This window comes from Aythya ferina, assembly GCF_964211825.1.
Source record: "Aythya ferina genome assembly, chromosome: 8".
Classification (NCBI taxonomy): Eukaryota; Metazoa; Chordata; class Aves; order Anseriformes; family Anatidae; genus Aythya; species Aythya ferina.
The window spans coordinates 31,484,803-31,502,111 of NC_140304.1; the positions used below are offsets into that span (position 1 = coordinate 31,484,803).

General features: G+C 42.2%; 1 protein-coding gene across 4 annotated transcripts in view; it reads left to right on the forward strand.

Moving 5' to 3' along the window:
• The window catches only part of CACHD1 (cache domain containing 1), a gene marked incomplete at its 5' end in the record, with an annotated part of 94,330 nt that overhangs the window by 55,376 nt on the left and 21,645 nt on the right, over positions 1–17,309 (forward strand). For all 4 annotated transcript variants that reach the window (XM_084527665.1, XM_084527666.1, XM_084527668.1 and 1 more), the window contains 8 exons: positions 3,715–3,841; positions 6,032–6,176; positions 7,763–7,979; positions 11,012–11,161; positions 12,170–12,403; positions 14,639–14,788; positions 15,341–15,464; positions 16,226–16,343. In XM_084527665.1, the coding sequence (XP_084383791.1) occupies positions 3,715–3,841; positions 6,032–6,176; positions 7,763–7,979; positions 11,012–11,161; positions 12,170–12,403; positions 14,639–14,788; positions 15,341–15,464; positions 16,226–16,343 (1,265 nt within the window). The remainder of the gene's footprint in view (positions 1–3,714; positions 3,842–6,031; positions 6,177–7,762; positions 7,980–11,011; positions 11,162–12,169; positions 12,404–14,638; positions 14,789–15,340; positions 15,465–16,225; positions 16,344–17,309) is intronic.

The window sequence follows — 17,309 nt, forward strand, 5'->3', positions numbered from 1 at the left end:
GCTGCCAACTCGGACAAATGTCGGTGTGTAGGCTGGGCAGGCAGCTCACAAGGGGTTTTTCTGGGGTCTTTTGTTTGTATAACCTGTCCAAAGCCCGGCTTTGCTGCAGGGATGAGGTGATAATTAAGTACAGGCAAGCAGCTGAGGGAGTGAAATGTTGAGGGGAGGGGAGGTTTGGTCAAAAACAACAAAAGAGAGAACATTTGCTGTGTGTCCTGGCAGAGACCAAGGAACGAGGCAATATCTGCAGGGCGTTGTTGTGACTTCAGATGGAAAACAAGAGGGCACCTAAAGAGGAAAACAAAACCTATTTTTCAGCTTTTGTTTATCTGATGGGAGTCTGTCTCCTGTGGTCATGGGAAAAAGAAATAAGCAACAAGACGTGGTAAAATTGGTGGTGTCCAGGGAAGGCAACGTCGAGCTGCTGGACTTGTCAAAGGCAGCATGAGCAGAGGAGGAAAAGCAGAGGGGGAGCACTGAGGCTGCGAGGAATTTGTTAGGGTTCAAACCCAATTGTTTTATTGGGAAAATGAGCATCTAAGCCCTGATGCTGTCATGGGAAAGTAAATACAAATGATGGCCTTGTGGGAATGAGGAGTTCACCTTCAATACAGCAACGATTTAAAAAAATGCCTGTAATTATAAACTCCTTTATTTTAATGCTCTTGGCGAAATTAAAATGGGCAGGTTGTTCTAGCCCGGCTTTGAGTGCTCAAGGACCTGGTTTGAAAATAGTCTTCAGACTCTGGGAGACATGAGAAGAACTGAAATTCAGCCTCTTTATGATGGCAATTATATTATAAATATATAATGTTGCTAACGAGCTAAGTTCAGCACTGCTGACCTCTGAGGGCAGGTTCAGCTCCCCTAAGCCTGGGGTTTTGGCAGCTCAGCGTGCAGCCGGCGAGGACGAGCCGGTGAAGAGCCCTCGGAAGGTGCCAGCTTGGTCTCGATTAGTAAAAACAGTCTGAGCAATTAGCTTAATGAGACACCTAGATTTCCCAGCGGTTACAGGAGGGAGAAGGAAGCCTGGGTCAAAGTCTTTCAGGAAATAAAACCTTGTCACGTTGGCGCTGAAAGGCGATGTTGTTTAAAATCAGTTACATTTTGATGTTAATTGTGAACCGCATATACATATTTCCAAGGTTTGGCTGCTTTTGGGGACCTGGTGCAGTGCTGTTGGTTTTTCCCCTCAAGTGTTTCTTTACAGCTTAATAAAAGGCTCTCAGATACTTCCCTGGATCCCCACAGCTGTGGCCAAGCATCGCGCTCCCATGCATGGAGGACGAGGCTGCAACCCCCTAGATGAGCTCAGAAACACATCTCAGCTTTCCAGACAGGATATTGGAGAGGAAAAGAGGATGGGTGCACTCAGGAGAGGTCTGGGGAGAGGAATTGCTGGTAGGCCTAGCTATAACAGCTAGAAATTCCGTGTGGATTTAGGTTTATTTCACTTGTAATGAAAAGTGAATTTTTTTCTCAAAATTTCCAATTTGGCAGTATTAAAATTTCACACAGCTTTGTGTCCCTGCCACACAGAAACTACTTGTCGGTGACCAAAAACCTGCTTTTTTTTTTTTACAAAACAGAAATGGCACCGAGAAACTGGCATCGTCTCCAGTGTGACACCAACACAAGGACTTAGGAGAAATTTAGGGAGACGTGAGTGAAACAAAAAAACATTTGCAAATGAGTTTGACTTTTGGTTGCAAGATCATGGGTGCTTTCTTTGAAAGCATGAAAATGAAGTAGAAAAATGATTCGTGCTCCCAAGAGCATCACCAGGTTGATGTCACCTGCACGCAGGGGCAGAGAAACAAGCTTTGACATCATTGTGGGAATTTAGTGCCTCGTTCTTCTGTTTCTTCCTTGGTCTTTTTCCTCATCTCCTAAGGCAGCAGCTTCTTCGGAGTCAAGATCATGCGAAGCTGCTGCTTTGGGCAGAGGCCAACGTGATGCAGCCACGGCTTTCCTTGGGGCTCGTAGGCACAGTGGAAATGCAAACAACTGTAGCAAAAGGTGGTGTGTGGGGGGAGAGATAGTGGTTTTTATGGGGTAATTACCCTGAGCTGAATGCTGGGAGACCGTCGTGGCCACAGCCAGTCTGGGAAACTCGAGAAGGTGCTAAACTGCTGAGGATGGGAACTTACACTGGGGCTGCCTGCCTAGTTTGTTGTAGAACATCTGGTTAGGGTTTGAAATGTGCCCTGCGGTGGTTTCCAACCCAAATAGTGGGGTATTTGGTAATGAATGAGATGCAGGAGACGAAGCTGTCTCGTCTATTTTCAGTCTCAGCCCAAAGGGGAGTGCCAGAAGTGAAGTGCTCAAGAAAAGGTGAGGAGCTGTACAGCAGAGCGCTGTCCCTGTCCCCTCACCAGGCCTGCGGGGAGCAGTGGAGGTGGCAGCGGGGACATCCCCGTGTCACCACGAGGCAGAAAGCCCAGTGCCACCTCTGAAGCAGGCGACAAAGCTTTGTTAATGCTGCTGAGCTAGAGCTTTCAAAGGACTTTGTGGGTGTTAAGTAGCGCTTTCTTAGAGATTATTTGAAAGGGAAGGTGAGCACGTTTTAAGAAGAATGCATGTGGTCTATAAACCACAAGAGGGTTTGAGATCTGCGCTCCCCAGTTACATCCTGAACTTGGTTCGTGCTTGGCTACGCCACCTGGAAACACGTCACCGACCTGCTTTATTCTTAGCTTTTCCCCATACACTGAGTAATTAATAATCAGCTGGCATGGAGGAATTTGAGAGATTTGTAGGAAAGTCGCTGTGTGGCTGCTAGGATCTGTTACCTTCATTCTTTCTCCACTTTGATTTGGAAAATGGGAAGCTGGTGGTGATGCTCGTGGTGAGCTTGGTGGAACCAGCGTGGAGCCACCAACTGCCAGGCAGCACTTGGATGGGATGGCTGCTGCGTAACCCCAAGAGGAGATGCTGTGTTTTTCCTGAAAAGGGGTTACTGCTCCTAACAAGCAACATGAGAGCCTGCAGCCCTGTCAATTATGGCACAGGGATAATGAGAAACTTGAAGAAATTCTTCAGTCCTGAGAGTGGGAGTTGTACCTGTCTACCCTTCACGAACAAAAGCATGAGGAACAAAGAAAGATTCTCCCTGTTCTTTAACCCTTTCAGCTGTTTGTTTGGTGAGATTTTCCTTGATCCACGTTTGTGTGTAAAGCTATTTTTGCCAAATGTTCAGGTAGACATTTTTAAACAGATGGGTAATGTTAGTGGCTTGGCTTACGGGGCTGTAAGCTGCAAGCCTGTTTCGTATTTTGGGGTTACTTCCGTGTAAAAAACATACTTCCTTTATTTTTAGCATTTTTTTCTTTGTGAAAATTCCATATAGACATTGTTTTTATGTGTAAATGTTTGTTTGCATACATGTTATATATAATTGCCTTAATCTCTTCCTTCTTTGCTCCTGCCTTGGCATCTTTCGTCGCAGTTGTGCTTCAGAGGTTCAGGAACACTCATCCCATTAAATAAAATCTACCAAGTCTAATGTTAGGTTTCTAAAAGACTTCAACTGTTTGCAAATCAGATGTGAAGCATTACCCAATCCTCAAATAGAGCTGCGTGGGCCCCTTGTTTATAACCCTGGTTATTCTTCTCCAAGTACATATGAGAGAGGCCTTTCATTAAACGTAGCTCTCAGTTTGACCTCCCTTCATAACTCTCCTTCATTTGTCATTTTTCCTGTCCAACTTCCAGTTCTTGCTGATAATCTGAAGTCAAACCCGGGGATTAAGTGGCAGTATTTCAGCTCAGAAGAAGGCATTTTCACCGTTTTTCCAGCCCACAAGTTCCGGTGCAAAGGCAGCTACGAACACCGCAGCAGGTACGACTCGACTCCTTACGTTTAGGGGGCAAAGCACAAAAATTGCATTCCTCGAGTACTGATTTTTTTTCCAGTGTTTTGCTTTTCCAAGTCAACAACATTCATGAGTAACTTCTCATGAAGCTGGGGTCCCTTGGTTTCCTTAGCTCTGTTTTTTAAGTACTGGATTTCACTTAAGAAGAAGCAGCTTTAAAGGACAACACAGTTGCCAACAGGTTCCTCACATCTCTCAAATCAAATTAGCTGCACAGAGCAGTAACCTGTAAATTGAAGGTCAGCCCACAGGCAAAATTTGGTTTGTATTTGACTCATACTTGACCCCTATTAGCAAAGCAGTGAGCACGTACTCTGCTGCTGAGGCAGGTGCATGGCTTTGGGGAAGGGGGCTGGAGGATAACAGATGGGAACGGCCCTTGGCAAGAGCCCTTCTGGAACCTCCCCCCGAGGTTCAAGTGGCACGTCGTGGGTAGCAGGGAAGCAATAGTGGACGCTTTCTGTTTCTACTGAGAAAATTGTAGGAAAAAAGGACCAAACGGTGACACGGTTTTCCTATTCAGGGTGATAACTTGCCTGTTCTGTCTGCAGGCACGCAGCAAAGCAGTTGCAGTTTGCTATTTTACCCCCGGCGTTTGCTGTCAACGCTACGGGGATTGATCAAGACTCAAGGGTGGATTCTTCTGAGAAAGTGCAGCAGCTTTAGTCACTCTTAGGTCACAAGTTAGCTAATTGTACCAGCTAATCAATCTATGCGGGGGAAGCATTAGCCCAACCAAGTACATTTCCACAGAGCTGAATGCACAGAAGCTGAGCAGCGCTTTGGTTTCTTGACAGTGTTGAGCAATCAGCTGTTTACTGGTGCTATCTTCTATGTATCATCAAAGCTTGAAGCGTCTGGGCTTGATTAAGTTTCCTATAGCCTTGGAAAGGTGCGGTCTGAAGACGTGAGAGCTGGGAATACCTGAGTCTCCATCCGACTTTTGACACTAAAACCATTGGTGATTTCATACGTATCACCTAATCTTGGTCTTAGCTTCTCCATGGATAAACTAGGGATATTATTTTCCTGCTAAGATTTACCTTGCAGGGTAGTTTGGACAGATTAATTAGTTAATAGTAAGTGCTTTGAAGATCAAACGTGCTCTCTAAGTTCTAGGTATTCATATAAGTGTAGAGCTGCAGGCAGTTCCACAATTAGGAACAGATTTGTGCCAGTTGTTTACTGCAGTGCCTTGTCTAAAACCTCCTGCGTTTCTTTATCTGTTGATACGATTGCTGTGGCTGTCTTTAATATAACAAAATTTAGTATAACAAAATTTAATATAACAAAATTTAGGTTCCAGAACTCACACTTGACTCTTAAGTAGTTTTTGGGTCTGGGATAAAGAAGAAAAAGGGGCCCTGTCAAATTTTCTAATTTCTTCCAGGTTGAAAGAGCTGGAAGAGCTCGTGAAATCTTTCTCACATACCTCGCAATATTGAACTGTATCTGAGCAGCCCTTCACTGACAATATGTTTTAAATGTTAGCACAAACAGACGCGTGGCAGCACTGAGCCCTCACCCAGGTTTGAGGCAGCTGGGCCACGCGGCTCAGAGCTGCGCATACCTGAGGGGATGCGGAGCACAACCCGTGTGAAATCCTCCAGGGCTCCAAGAGAAAAACTTTTCTTGGCCAGAAGCCTTCTCTTATTAAAATAAACCAAGCTCCCTATGCTAATGGAACTCTGCACAGCTGCACAGGTTTTTACTTGTCATGTAACCAGCAAATACCCACCGTTGCGCTTACCTTTCCATGTGAGTAATGTTCCCGGCACCCAACAGTTATCATTAAACAATCGGTGCTTATCGTGCTCAGTCCAAAGCCTGCTGCAAGCAGTAGTCCCAAACACTGCCACTGCTTCAGCAAAATTTTTTATTTCTAGCTGGAAGCAGCTGCTGTGCTAGAGGGAGAAGGATCTGACACCTGACTTGGGTTCAAGTCAGAAAGAGTAAAAGCAAGGGCTGTTTCTTTAGGTCTGGATCCCCAGCTGGTCTTTCCTGGTAGAAGTTCTTATAAAATCAAAAATTCCTTTTGTAAGTTATTGTTCCTTTGTGGGGCTGTTCTTGGTTTTAATTCTCGGCTATTTTCACTTGTAAACATCTTCGTGGAAATGATGACTCACGGCAGTGGTTTGCGTTCCGTTCTCCTGCAGGCCCGTCTACGTTTCTACTGTCCGACCTCAGTCCAAGCATATCGTCGTCATCGTGGACCACGGGGCTTCGGTCACTGAGACACAGCTTCAGATCGCCAAAGATGCTGCTCAGGTTATTCTGAGCTCTATAGATGAACACGATAAGGTGAGCTTTCTGCCAGCGATGAGCATGGTTCTGTTGGTTTCAACTCTGCTTGATGTTTTCAGCCAAAGCGGTGTTTTTAACTTGTGGTCCATGGATTCATGGGGATCCGTGGTCTGCTTCTCATGGGTGATGAGGAATCAAACTCACTTTTGGAAGCCTGTGTTACTGTGGGGTGATCCAGAGGCTGAAAAAATTGAAATCCACTGATTTAAGGCAAAATCTTGTTTCTGAGTAATCCTTAAACGCTCTCAGTCTTGGCAGAGACTTCAGGTGATGGTCAGATACAGTAGGCAACTGCAACCATGCTCTGAACTTGATGACTGATTTCTGAAGTGTTGCTTTGAGTGACTCATTTTGCCTCTGAGGCTGTCCTCTTGCCTGGGAAAATGGAAATGATTTATTCTGCTGTTATTTTGGAGTGATCTGAAATGTAATTAGTGTTTGGAAGATTCCCAGACGGCCGTGATACCAGCAAGGAAAGGATAAAGCAAAGGGCCAAGAAATCTGTATTGTATTTCTTGTTCTGCCATATACATTCAACTTGTCATTGAGAAAGTCACTTAACCCATCTTTTTGTTTGAAGTAGGGATTACAACGTGGGCACAAAGGGTGCTTTTACAAGTCCATAAGCAGTCCCCAGTTTTGTCTGTACTTCCAGTATTTCTCTGTTAGTGGGACCTTGCTTGTTCTTGCTGCTTGTTTTCCTAGTTGGAAGGGAGTTTCAGTCAAATTACATTGAAGAATTACTGGTTACAATCTTTGCCTTAAGATAATAGTATGGAAAAAACACCTCTAACTGCTTTGCTTTTAGAGAGTTTTCATACAGTATAATAATGCTTACAGTTAACCAGAATTAATAGGACTTACATTTAAGTGCCAAACGTATTTGTCTGAATACAGACCTATAATGAAGAAAATACATTTGAGAGCGAGATTACTTGGTCAGTAGCTCAGTGGTTACGAAACCTGTTAAACGAGTAAATAATTACTGCTTTATTCTGCGACTTTCTTGCATCAGTCCTAATTTAGAATAAAGTATGCCACTCGTTTAATTAGATTGGTATGTTATATGTATATTAACACAAGTGTTACCACTGCGTGCCTTAACTCATTTACAGGATGAAAATTGGTGGTAGATTTGGTCACCTTGATTAAAACATTTTTTAAAAAAAAGTCGTAACAATTCTCTTGTGAAAACCCTGTAGAGGGTTTTCTTTTTTCCATTTTCTGTGCAGCCTCCACTTTTCTACAGACACTCAAGGATTTCCTGGAAATGCTCTCTGCTGATTTTGTTTTCAGATATCTCCAGTCTGCTTAGGTTTCTGCCCTGAACAGTGCAGTAACTATTATGTATGAGCAGAGCTGACTTCATCTGAGAAACAAAGACCGAAGTCTCTTTTTCTTGAAATCACCATAAGTCTAATCCTTTTCAAATTTGATGGATTTATGCCTCAAGCATTTATTTCTTAACAATTGAATTTAAATCCACCAAATCTCCTCAGTTGGCTTATCATTGTGTTTTCTATATTGGTATGTAAGGAATTATAAATGGTAAGGTAATCCAATATAGTTTCTTCTCTTTTAAGATCTCTGTGTTAACCGTGGCAGACACAGTAAGAACCTGCTCGCTGGATCAGTGCTATAAGACGTTTCTGTCTCCTGCCACTAGTGAGACAAAAAGGAAGATGTCCACCTTCGTTAGCAGTATAAAGTCATCTGACAGCCCTACACAGCATGCAGTAGGATTTCAAAAGGCTTTCCAGTTGATACGAAATACAAACAATGGCACGAAACTCCAAGGAAGTAAGTCTCTTGTTGTGTAATCCTGATTATTTCTGAGGCTTGCAATTATATTTTTTTGAGATTCTCGCTTTTACAGAGGCCAAAGAAATGTAGTGTCTGGAATATCAAAAAAAAAAAAAAAAAAAAAAAGCTTATGTTTTTTATTAAATAGCATTTACTTGATCTGAAATCTTCACGAATGGCTGTTGAATGTCGCCATTCCTTTTAAATTTATTCTACTTGCTGACTTTCTTTTAAACTATAAGATGAAATTGCAGGAGTGCATGGCTGATAACAGAATTATGTCCTAGAGGTGTGCAGGGGTCCTTTCAATGGAAATTGCTGTTGCAGCAGGTTCATTGGCATATTGCTAAAATGAATGGATGTGAGTAATTCCCTTACTGGAATCCTAGGATGTGGTCCGTCCTTCTCAGGGAAAAGGGTGTTTTGAGAATACCAGTTATGGGTGATATTTTGTGGAACCTGAGGCTGACCTCGATAAATTTTCCTTCATCTAATATCCTCCTGGTTTGGTGTATGCGTAATGGGGTTTCTCCTTCCCATTCCCAAAGCTCTTTTATTTTGTGTGTGTTTTTTGTAATGAGGACGTGGTGCAAGATGTGGAAAAGATGGATGTGAAATCAAGCGGCACATTTGCTTACCAGGAAGCTGAGGAAAGGCAGCTCTTAAGGCTCTGAGTGCTTGTGGGAGTCAAGTAGCACTGCCAGGGCCGTGGCAGGGTGGAGGGAGCAGCCTGATCTCCGTCATTTCAGCCAATTCGTTTATGTAACACAGATCCCACAGCCTGGTCCCGGGCCCCCTCAGATGACTGCAAATCTTTCATTGTCCTGGAGGGCAGCAGCTCAGCTTGCTGTGCAGAACGGAAGAAGGTTGAAAAGAAAAGCCCAGGGATGAAAGTGCTTTTGAAAGACTAAGGAAATGTGCTCCTATTTCAGGTCACTTTCCCTCAGTTTATAAAATGGTGCTTTTGCTATTAAAGGTTCGTTCAACTTCTGAGCTTTAGGCCATAGATAAAGTGAAGCATTTATCTGTCTGTACATTGCTTAGCTGAAAGACAGGGTTGTCAAGGGCAGGTTTTTACCATCCTCTGGCAAAATGATGAAAGGGGTGCAACTTTCTAGAGAGAAAGAAAAAAAAATCTATGGCTGCTGAAGCTGGCTGGGATAAGACATATTAGTCATGGGTAGTTATTCCAAGAACATTGTCTGTGAATCTTACAACATCCTCCTACGTACCTTTTCTGTTTGGCATTGTTTGTGTGTTAGGATGAGAAGGTTTTGGTGTCCTCTTCACTAATGTGGAAGAACACGTTTTTACTAGGTTTCATTTGGAACAGTTATTGGGAGCAGAAGTACGTAAAATTAAAATAAAAGGTAAATACTGTGGATTTAAGTTTTCTCTAAGAGTAAAAGGTTTTTGAAGATGTAATATGAACATAGCAAGCTTCAGAATTCGCAGGGTGAGACACAACAGATACGAGAAGAGGATGTTTATAAACCATGATTCGTTTTCTTATAAATAATCTTTTTATCTTTAAAAAAGAAAAAAAGAAAAAGTATTATTCATTTTAACGCTAATTTTCTGACATCCTGTTCCTGGAGAACAATGTGTGGGTGTGTCAGGGAAGCTATTGAGATACAACCTCGCTCCTGAATTCACGTTGGAAAAGTTAGAAGGGAACTCCTGGTATGTGATGGAGGAATTGTGCTGCTGAACACGTCAGGATTTCCTGCCTCGTGCCAGATCCTATCGCTGTCCTGCTCAGCAGACCCTCATCCCAAAGTGTAAGGGAAGGCTGTCCCTGAGAGCCAACACCCCTTGAAAACCCGAGGCAAATAGGTAGCCTGTCTATACGTGTGTGTCTATACACACAGATAAGTTAAATCACACATATATATTAAAAAAACGTTAAAAGCACCATGCCCTGGCTGCGATATAAAGTATCTGTGCTGTAGCCTGGGAAACAGATGAATGGCTTTCCTTAAATACAGCTAAAGCTGTATTCACACCTGGCTTTGCTTTTATTTCTATCTTTAGCTTCTTAAAAAAAAAATACAGCAGAAATTCCCTGCGAAAAAACAGCTTGTCATACTCGTTTGTGTCAAAACCCACTTCTGGCTGAAGGGCTTTTCAAGTCAGGAGGACAAAATATCCAAGTCAATATTCATAACTATTTAAAAAATAAAAGATAACAGATGGGACAACAAAGTTGGCATACAACCAGCAGACCTCATGTGCTTCAGATTATGTGGTGTTGCATGATCACTACAAGTGTCTTAATTATATGCATAAAACACTTCTAACACTGAGATGATGAAATCAGATTGCGTGTAAGCAAAGATTGGGATTTGCATGTTCAAAGGCTTCGAGGCAGGCCGTTCGCACAGAACATACTCGGCTTGAAAAACGTGTTCAGCTTCATGCAAAGGGAGCCGGAGATGAAGGGCTGCGCGTTGCGTTGCGTTTCTCAGGCATTATGCTCAGACCTACGCCGCAGGAAAGGTAAGGTGCCCTTCATCCCATGGCATCCCGAGCTCCCGTGCTGCCTGTCAGAAAGCACCGTGCACTTCTCCTGTAGGAAATGCAGGCAGGTGCTGCCCCGTGAGGCACACAGCTCCACTCTGCAGGGGAGAAAAAGGCTCAGCAGGTGAAACTTGCAGGCTTATTGCTCTTGTTAAGTCTTGTTAAGAGGCCTCTGCAGCACGCTGCATGCTCATCTTGAGCATACTCCTGCCCAGTTGCAGCCAGGACAGGCTGTGTTGGTGGGGTCTGCTCCACAAACGCCATCAGTGTGCCTTCTGGGAAGCTGGTAGGCACCAAGCCAACCAGGGGGTTGCTAAATAGTGTGAATGGATGTTTAATAACAAAAGATGTAATTCGTAAGGCTCCAGTGTGCTTATCCACTGTAGATTCCTCCGAATCTTACAAATGAAGCTGTTGGCAATATACGTTTGCAAGCAGACATAAGGACTCTTACCGCAATGCTTTTCTGAGTTAAAACTCTAATGCACTGTCTGCAATATTTGTTTTAGATACTGATATGGTCATAATTTATCTCTCGGCTGGGATCACATCGAAAGATTCCTCAGAAGATGACAAAAAGGCGACTCTACGCGTCATCAACGAAGAAAATAGTTTTCTCAACAACTCCGTAATGATTCTCACGTACGCGCTTATGAATGGTGAGAGATGTTCTCCTTCCAGTGGATGGAAATTACCTTTCATAGCACAGCCAGTTTATTAAGCTCATCCAAGTGTAATTCCACGCCCTGTTGGGAGCAGTTTGTTAATGGATTTTGGTCCATGTAATCCCCAGGCCATATCCAGATGTTGCCTCTTTAATGTACGAAACCCTGTGCCACAATATGCTTATATATCAAAGTGCAGCTGCTCAGGATGTAAAAGATTTTTGCCTAGAAAGTCTAGTGGTAATCAGATTGAATTAAATTTGATAACTGTTGCAACTGTAAACCTTCCTGGCATTGCCAGTGTTCCTTGCTCCCACAAAATGAGCATCCATGTGACTTAGGTTGGAGTTGTTAGCCAGTAAGCATGAATATAACATCAAACAACCTGAGTGCTTTGATAACTGAGGACCTAACTTGGGGGTGAAGTTAAATATGAAGATCACCCGCTCAGTTTGGCTTCCTCTGTTTTCTAGCAAAGCTCTTCCCTAAGAGGGCTGTACATTGCATTACTGAAAATTGCACACAGGCTCTAGCCAAGGAAACTAATGCTTAAGCTAATATATCATTTTACTGTACGTTTAAATACTCATTTGAGTCCTAATATGTACAAAAGTCTTTGATTTGCCTGCAGGAATTGAGCCTGGGACTTATGTAAAACATGAGGCTTTAATGTTTAAGCTAAAGAACAAAGCCTGTTATCTCCAAGGGTGTATAATATGTGCCGGGTTCTTTACGTGGACTAGCCACCAGTGGAGAACAAAGAGCTGTCCTGTGGATTTATAGGTCACATAAGTCTTTGTTAAAAGAAATCTTTGTTTAAAGTGGTGGTATGAACAGCGTGTTGAATTTTTGTGTGCTGTATCTCAGAGTATGTGAAGAGGTAACCTTATTACGTTTTATACTAGCTAATTACTTGTATTTACGGCACTTGTGAGTAAGATACAGAAGTCTTGATGGACCGTAAGCTTCTTTTATCTCCTTCCTTATATTTCTTGGTTTCAGAGGGAGTGACAGGTTTGAAAGAACTGGCCTTCCTGCGAGACTTGGCAGAGCAGAACTCGGTGAAGTACGGGGTGCCGGATCGAACAGCCCTGCCAGTGATCAAGGGCAGCATGATGGTCCTAAACCAGCTGAGTAACCTGGAAACTACGGTTGGCCGATTCTATACCAACCTCCCCAACCGAATGATTGATGAGGCAGTCTTCAGCCTGCCTTTCTCGGATGAAATGGGAGATGGTAAGTGCTTACATTCAAATTGGGTATAAAAATCTACAAGATTAGGCTCCTTTTTGTTTATGTATTCCTAAATATGCTGTAGTCCTGTAAGGTGATTCTTCTGGGCATGTTTCCAAAGCAGATGTAAAATTTGCCTTTCATGCCCATGGGCTTTTTATCTGCAGAAAGTCTAGTTATGAAAAGAGGGGTAATAGGACGTGGAGGTAGATACATTTAGGTTGGATTCTCAGGGATGAATTTGTTCTCATGTATGTGAATATCTATAAATAGCATCCCAGAATTTAATCTGTGGAGAGAAATCCTTTCTACTTGAGCAAAGCAGTGTTGTCACACTGAAGTGACACCCACGACCATGCTGCACCGTTGCAGGGTTCATTATTTCAGTGCTTGCATATGGCTTGAGGTCTTAGAGCAGACTGAGAGGATTGCATGGTTTCCCACACTGGAAGACAGAAAACTTATCATCACCCAAGCCTCCCTTTCCTCCTCTGCTCTGGAGCCATGCACGTGACTTTTGAGTCATCATTGCTGCTGCAATTTCCTTTTTTTCTGGCCTGTCTGTGAAGATGGGGATGCCAGGCACTGGCAGTCAGACCCCTGTAAGAGAGGGAAGGCAACCAGCTTAATGGTGGCATAAAGAGATTATTAATTTCTGTCCAAAATGTGCTGTCCTTAGCTCTTCCTCTAGCTTCAGCAGAGCTGGGCTGCCCTGACAGCCGGCTGTCCATGGCCCCGAGCAGTCTGGCAGCAAGGCATACATTGAATTTAGTGGAAGCCTGCTGTCAGTTTTTCCCTGGACTGTGATTGCATCCTGAAGAACACCTTAATGCAGCGGATGTCTGCAGCCTGGCTCTCCCATCAGTGGCTAATTTGTGTTGACATGGTGGAAGGCGCATGGATCTGCCCTTTTACCTTAAAATTCAATGCCACAGTAACGAACACTGTGTGTTCAACTTCATCTGATTTCGCTCCTACAGCCAGATAACAGAGAGAATCAAGGCGTAGCACTGATGGATGTCAGTGATGGCTATCAGTGTGTGCACCTGAAAGGTCAGAGCTGGAGGGTTTGGAGGGTTTACCCCTGCTTGGTCTTGGGTAGCTCACCAGACACATCTCCAGGACTTTCTGTAAAGAGAGGTGAAAAACGTGACGATGATGTTAGGAAATCACACTGGTGATTTCATATTGCTGGGACAATGTACAAATTCTGTATTTGTTCATTCAAGACTTTGCATATTCTTAGTGTTGGCTATGACCTAGGAGTAGTTAGGGGTTATGCTGAATGGTTTTCAAAGGTGCCTGAGTTTAGGTTTTGTTTTGAGTCCCAAAACAAATTTAAGACCATTCCCGAGTAAATCTGCTGTGAGTCAGAGTGCTTGTTTCTTGCTGTGTTTCTGAACCTCTGTAATTAAGGTTTATTATTATTCTCTCACAAAGCCATATCCAAGTATAATGGAAAATGTGAGCATCAGAAGGATTAGAAATGGTGCAACAGAGAAAGCTTTGCTTACATAAGCTTTTAAGTACACTGCAGTATTTATGCATGCAAATAAATTGTAGATTGGTTTGAAGGAAGAGTTTCTAAATAGCAGTGGCATAGAAAGTAGGAGAAGTAAGGCATTACCTAAAGTTCCTACCTCAGGCACAAGAGATGCTTCTCAAACGATCGTGTAATTACAGGTATAATTCCCAGTACAGTATCTGTATTGGGATTTAGTTAAGCAGTGGAGGTTTAATATTCTGAATATGCAATTAGATGAGCAATAATTCATCCCTGATGTCGCTTTACAGGTATGAATTCTCTCCGTCTCCCTTCCCCCTCTCTCCTTTTTTGCAGTTGCCTTAAATGACAGCATTGAAGGAACAAAATAATATCTTGGCTTTTCATGTGAATGATTCTTATTTATAAGGCATTCACTTGTAGGCTGACAAAAAAAAACAACAACAAACCCAAAACATTATGTGTCCTGTGTATTTTAATAAATTGATTAAATGTACCTTAGGTCACTATCAGAAGCAAAAAATAACTGGTAAGAGTAGCTAAAAACAGCTGGACACAGCAGATGACCTGCTCAGCTCCCCATAGGCACACCATTTTTTCCCCATATTTCAGCACGTAATACTGTGTGAAATTTGACTGCATAACATTTTGAAATGATAAAGCACAAGCTGTTACCTCTGCCAGAAATTACCTGGAGATTGCTGATGTTTTCCTGTTATTTCTCTCATTCTAAGGCCTGATAATGACTGTAAGTAAACCATGTTACTTTGGAAACCTGCTGCTGGGGATTGTTGGAGTAGATGTTAATCTTGCATATATCTTGGAAGATGTCACCTATTACCAGGACTCATTGGGTTCCTACACGTTTCTCATCGATAACAAAGGTAACTTCTAGGTTAAGGTATTCTTACACCCACTGAGGTCATTAGCTATCAAAAGTAAATGCTTAATTCTCATGTATCTAAATTGTCTATAAATAATGAATGGTAATGTTTATTAGAGGATTAATTGTGTGGTGTTCGGTTAGTTTTGCTTGAGAGTTGCCAGCCAGCTAGAGACTGTAGGTGGATTCATGACACGAAATTTCAGTATTGGAGTTTTGATGTGGAAATGTTTACTGCTGCTGAAATTGTTGTTACGTGTTTCTGTGTATAGGGCAAAAGGCAAAACTGGTGCATGCCTGTGTCAGCTGTTTTCTTCTGATCCCAAGTTGTTTTTATTGCTTGGTTCTTTGAGCTATTCTTTGCAACTGCAGTAGTTTTTACTTTGCAACTTCTTTGATGATAATATTGCTTGTTCACTTTTATTAACGTGTACGATTTGAGCAGCACCTGTATGTAGTTACTGTATTGTTTTTCTTTTTTTCCCTATAAACATTCACTCTGGGCTCAGTTATCTTAATGCATTTAGCACATGTCTTTGTCTTTATTTTTCAGGATACACCCTTATGCACCCATCCCTCACCAGGCCCTACCTGCTGTCTGAGCCACCGCTCCACACAGATATTATACACTATGAGAACATTCCTAAATTTGAGCTGGTGCGGCAGAACATCCTGAGGTGAGTGATCCAGGAAGCAAGTCCAATTGAGTAAATGAATTCTCATTAACGTGATTGATTGTTAATACAGGACTTTCATGGTGTCCGTTACCTTGCATTACTGTGCTTACAGCTGTAATTGGGTATCTCCTAGTCTTAATCATGTAAGAATTTATTTTGTTTTTGAGGGGGTGAACTTCCTTCACCTTCTTTCCCTCTATGTCTGATAGACTTTGGAGAAACTACACTGTTGTGACCAACATTGCAAATCTTATACTTGACTTCCTTCTTAAGAACTGGCACGTTGCTATAGTAGACTAGTTCTTGTCTTCAAGCATGAATTTCAACATTTCTGGCCAGGAAGCAACAGTAGAGTAGACACAGATACAAGGTGATATATGTAAACGTAAACCTTGCTGACTCTGTAAATTACATCTAATTTCAAGTCTGCCTTGCCTTTCAAAGTTTAAATTTAAGGTGGTAGTAAGTGAGGACCATTCCAGTATTAATAGTGTGCCAGGAAAAGATGAGTTGTGGTCATGTGCTGAATGAATGTACAGAACAGGAATTGAAAGGCTTCTTTTTTATTTTGTTGCAAAAGACAGAACAGACTCAAAATGTGGTGGTACACAAATACATTTTCAGCGGACAACAATCTTTCTGTTCATTGAAGACAGATAACAGTTGACGTCTTCATATCTTGTGATATGTTTTATAAGCGTACTGCTTAGGAGCTTTCTCTGTGTTTAATAAAACGTTGGATGTTGTTTTTGCCAATGTAGCATTCCCCTGGGCAGTCAGATCATTACGGTTCCTGTGAACTCCTCACTGTCTTGGCATGTAAACAAACTGAGAGAAATTGGGAAAGAAGCCTACAATGTCAGCTATGCCTGGAAAATGGTAAGTGCTTAAAGTGGCACTGTTGCACGTTGGCATCAAGTAAGTTAAAGTATTGAAGAGTATATCAACATATTGAATATAGTGAAGCACAAAATGTTGCTATTGAGGCAGGAAAGGTTTGAATTACTCAAGCTGCATGAATCTGTGGTGTGTTTGTGGTTTTTTTTTTAGTAAAGAATGAGTGAAATTACAGTTTCACATAAGTAAACTTTGGACACATGTCTATATGGACATGTGTGCTCTCTCTTCATGACAGCACCTGTTTCATGAGAGAAGGGTGATGTACAGTTACATGGTGACTGTACCCTGCTTTCCCCATGGAAGTAAACCTGTGCTGGGCTGAGGAGCGTGCTGTGTGCTGAGCGATGTGTAAGGAGGCCAAGTACAAACACGGGGCTGAGGCATCTTATGGCATTAAGTCATTCCTTTGTTTATTACTGTTGTTATGTTTGGGGCAGAGTAGTGTGATTCATTAATTAACTTAATAGGGAAAATGTCAGCTTCTCATTCTGATCCTATCTCATTTCAGAATTATATCAGAAGCCGTTAATGATGTTTGCTGTAATTTAACACTTTTCTTATTAACATTAGTTATATAACAGCTTTCCTTGAAGCTGAGTACAATGCATATGCAACAGGCTATGTTACCAGTTGCAAGAGAGCTTCTAACAGCCGTCTTCAGTTCTTCAGTTTAATTTTTGAACATATCTGAACACTAATCTTGACCTTGGGGTTAAAATGGAACCTAAAATTAAACACAATCCAGGTGAATTTTACTGATGCTAGAAATAATTGGCTACCTCTATGTGCCAACAGGCTTAGGAGGGTGCTTGTGGATCATTTCACAGTATTAAATTAAATACAAGCTTAAAGATTAAGCTGAGCAACTTTAAGAGATTAAACCAGTCATTGGGTAACAGAAATTCACAGAAGAGGTTGTCTAATGTTGTAATGCCACATTAAATA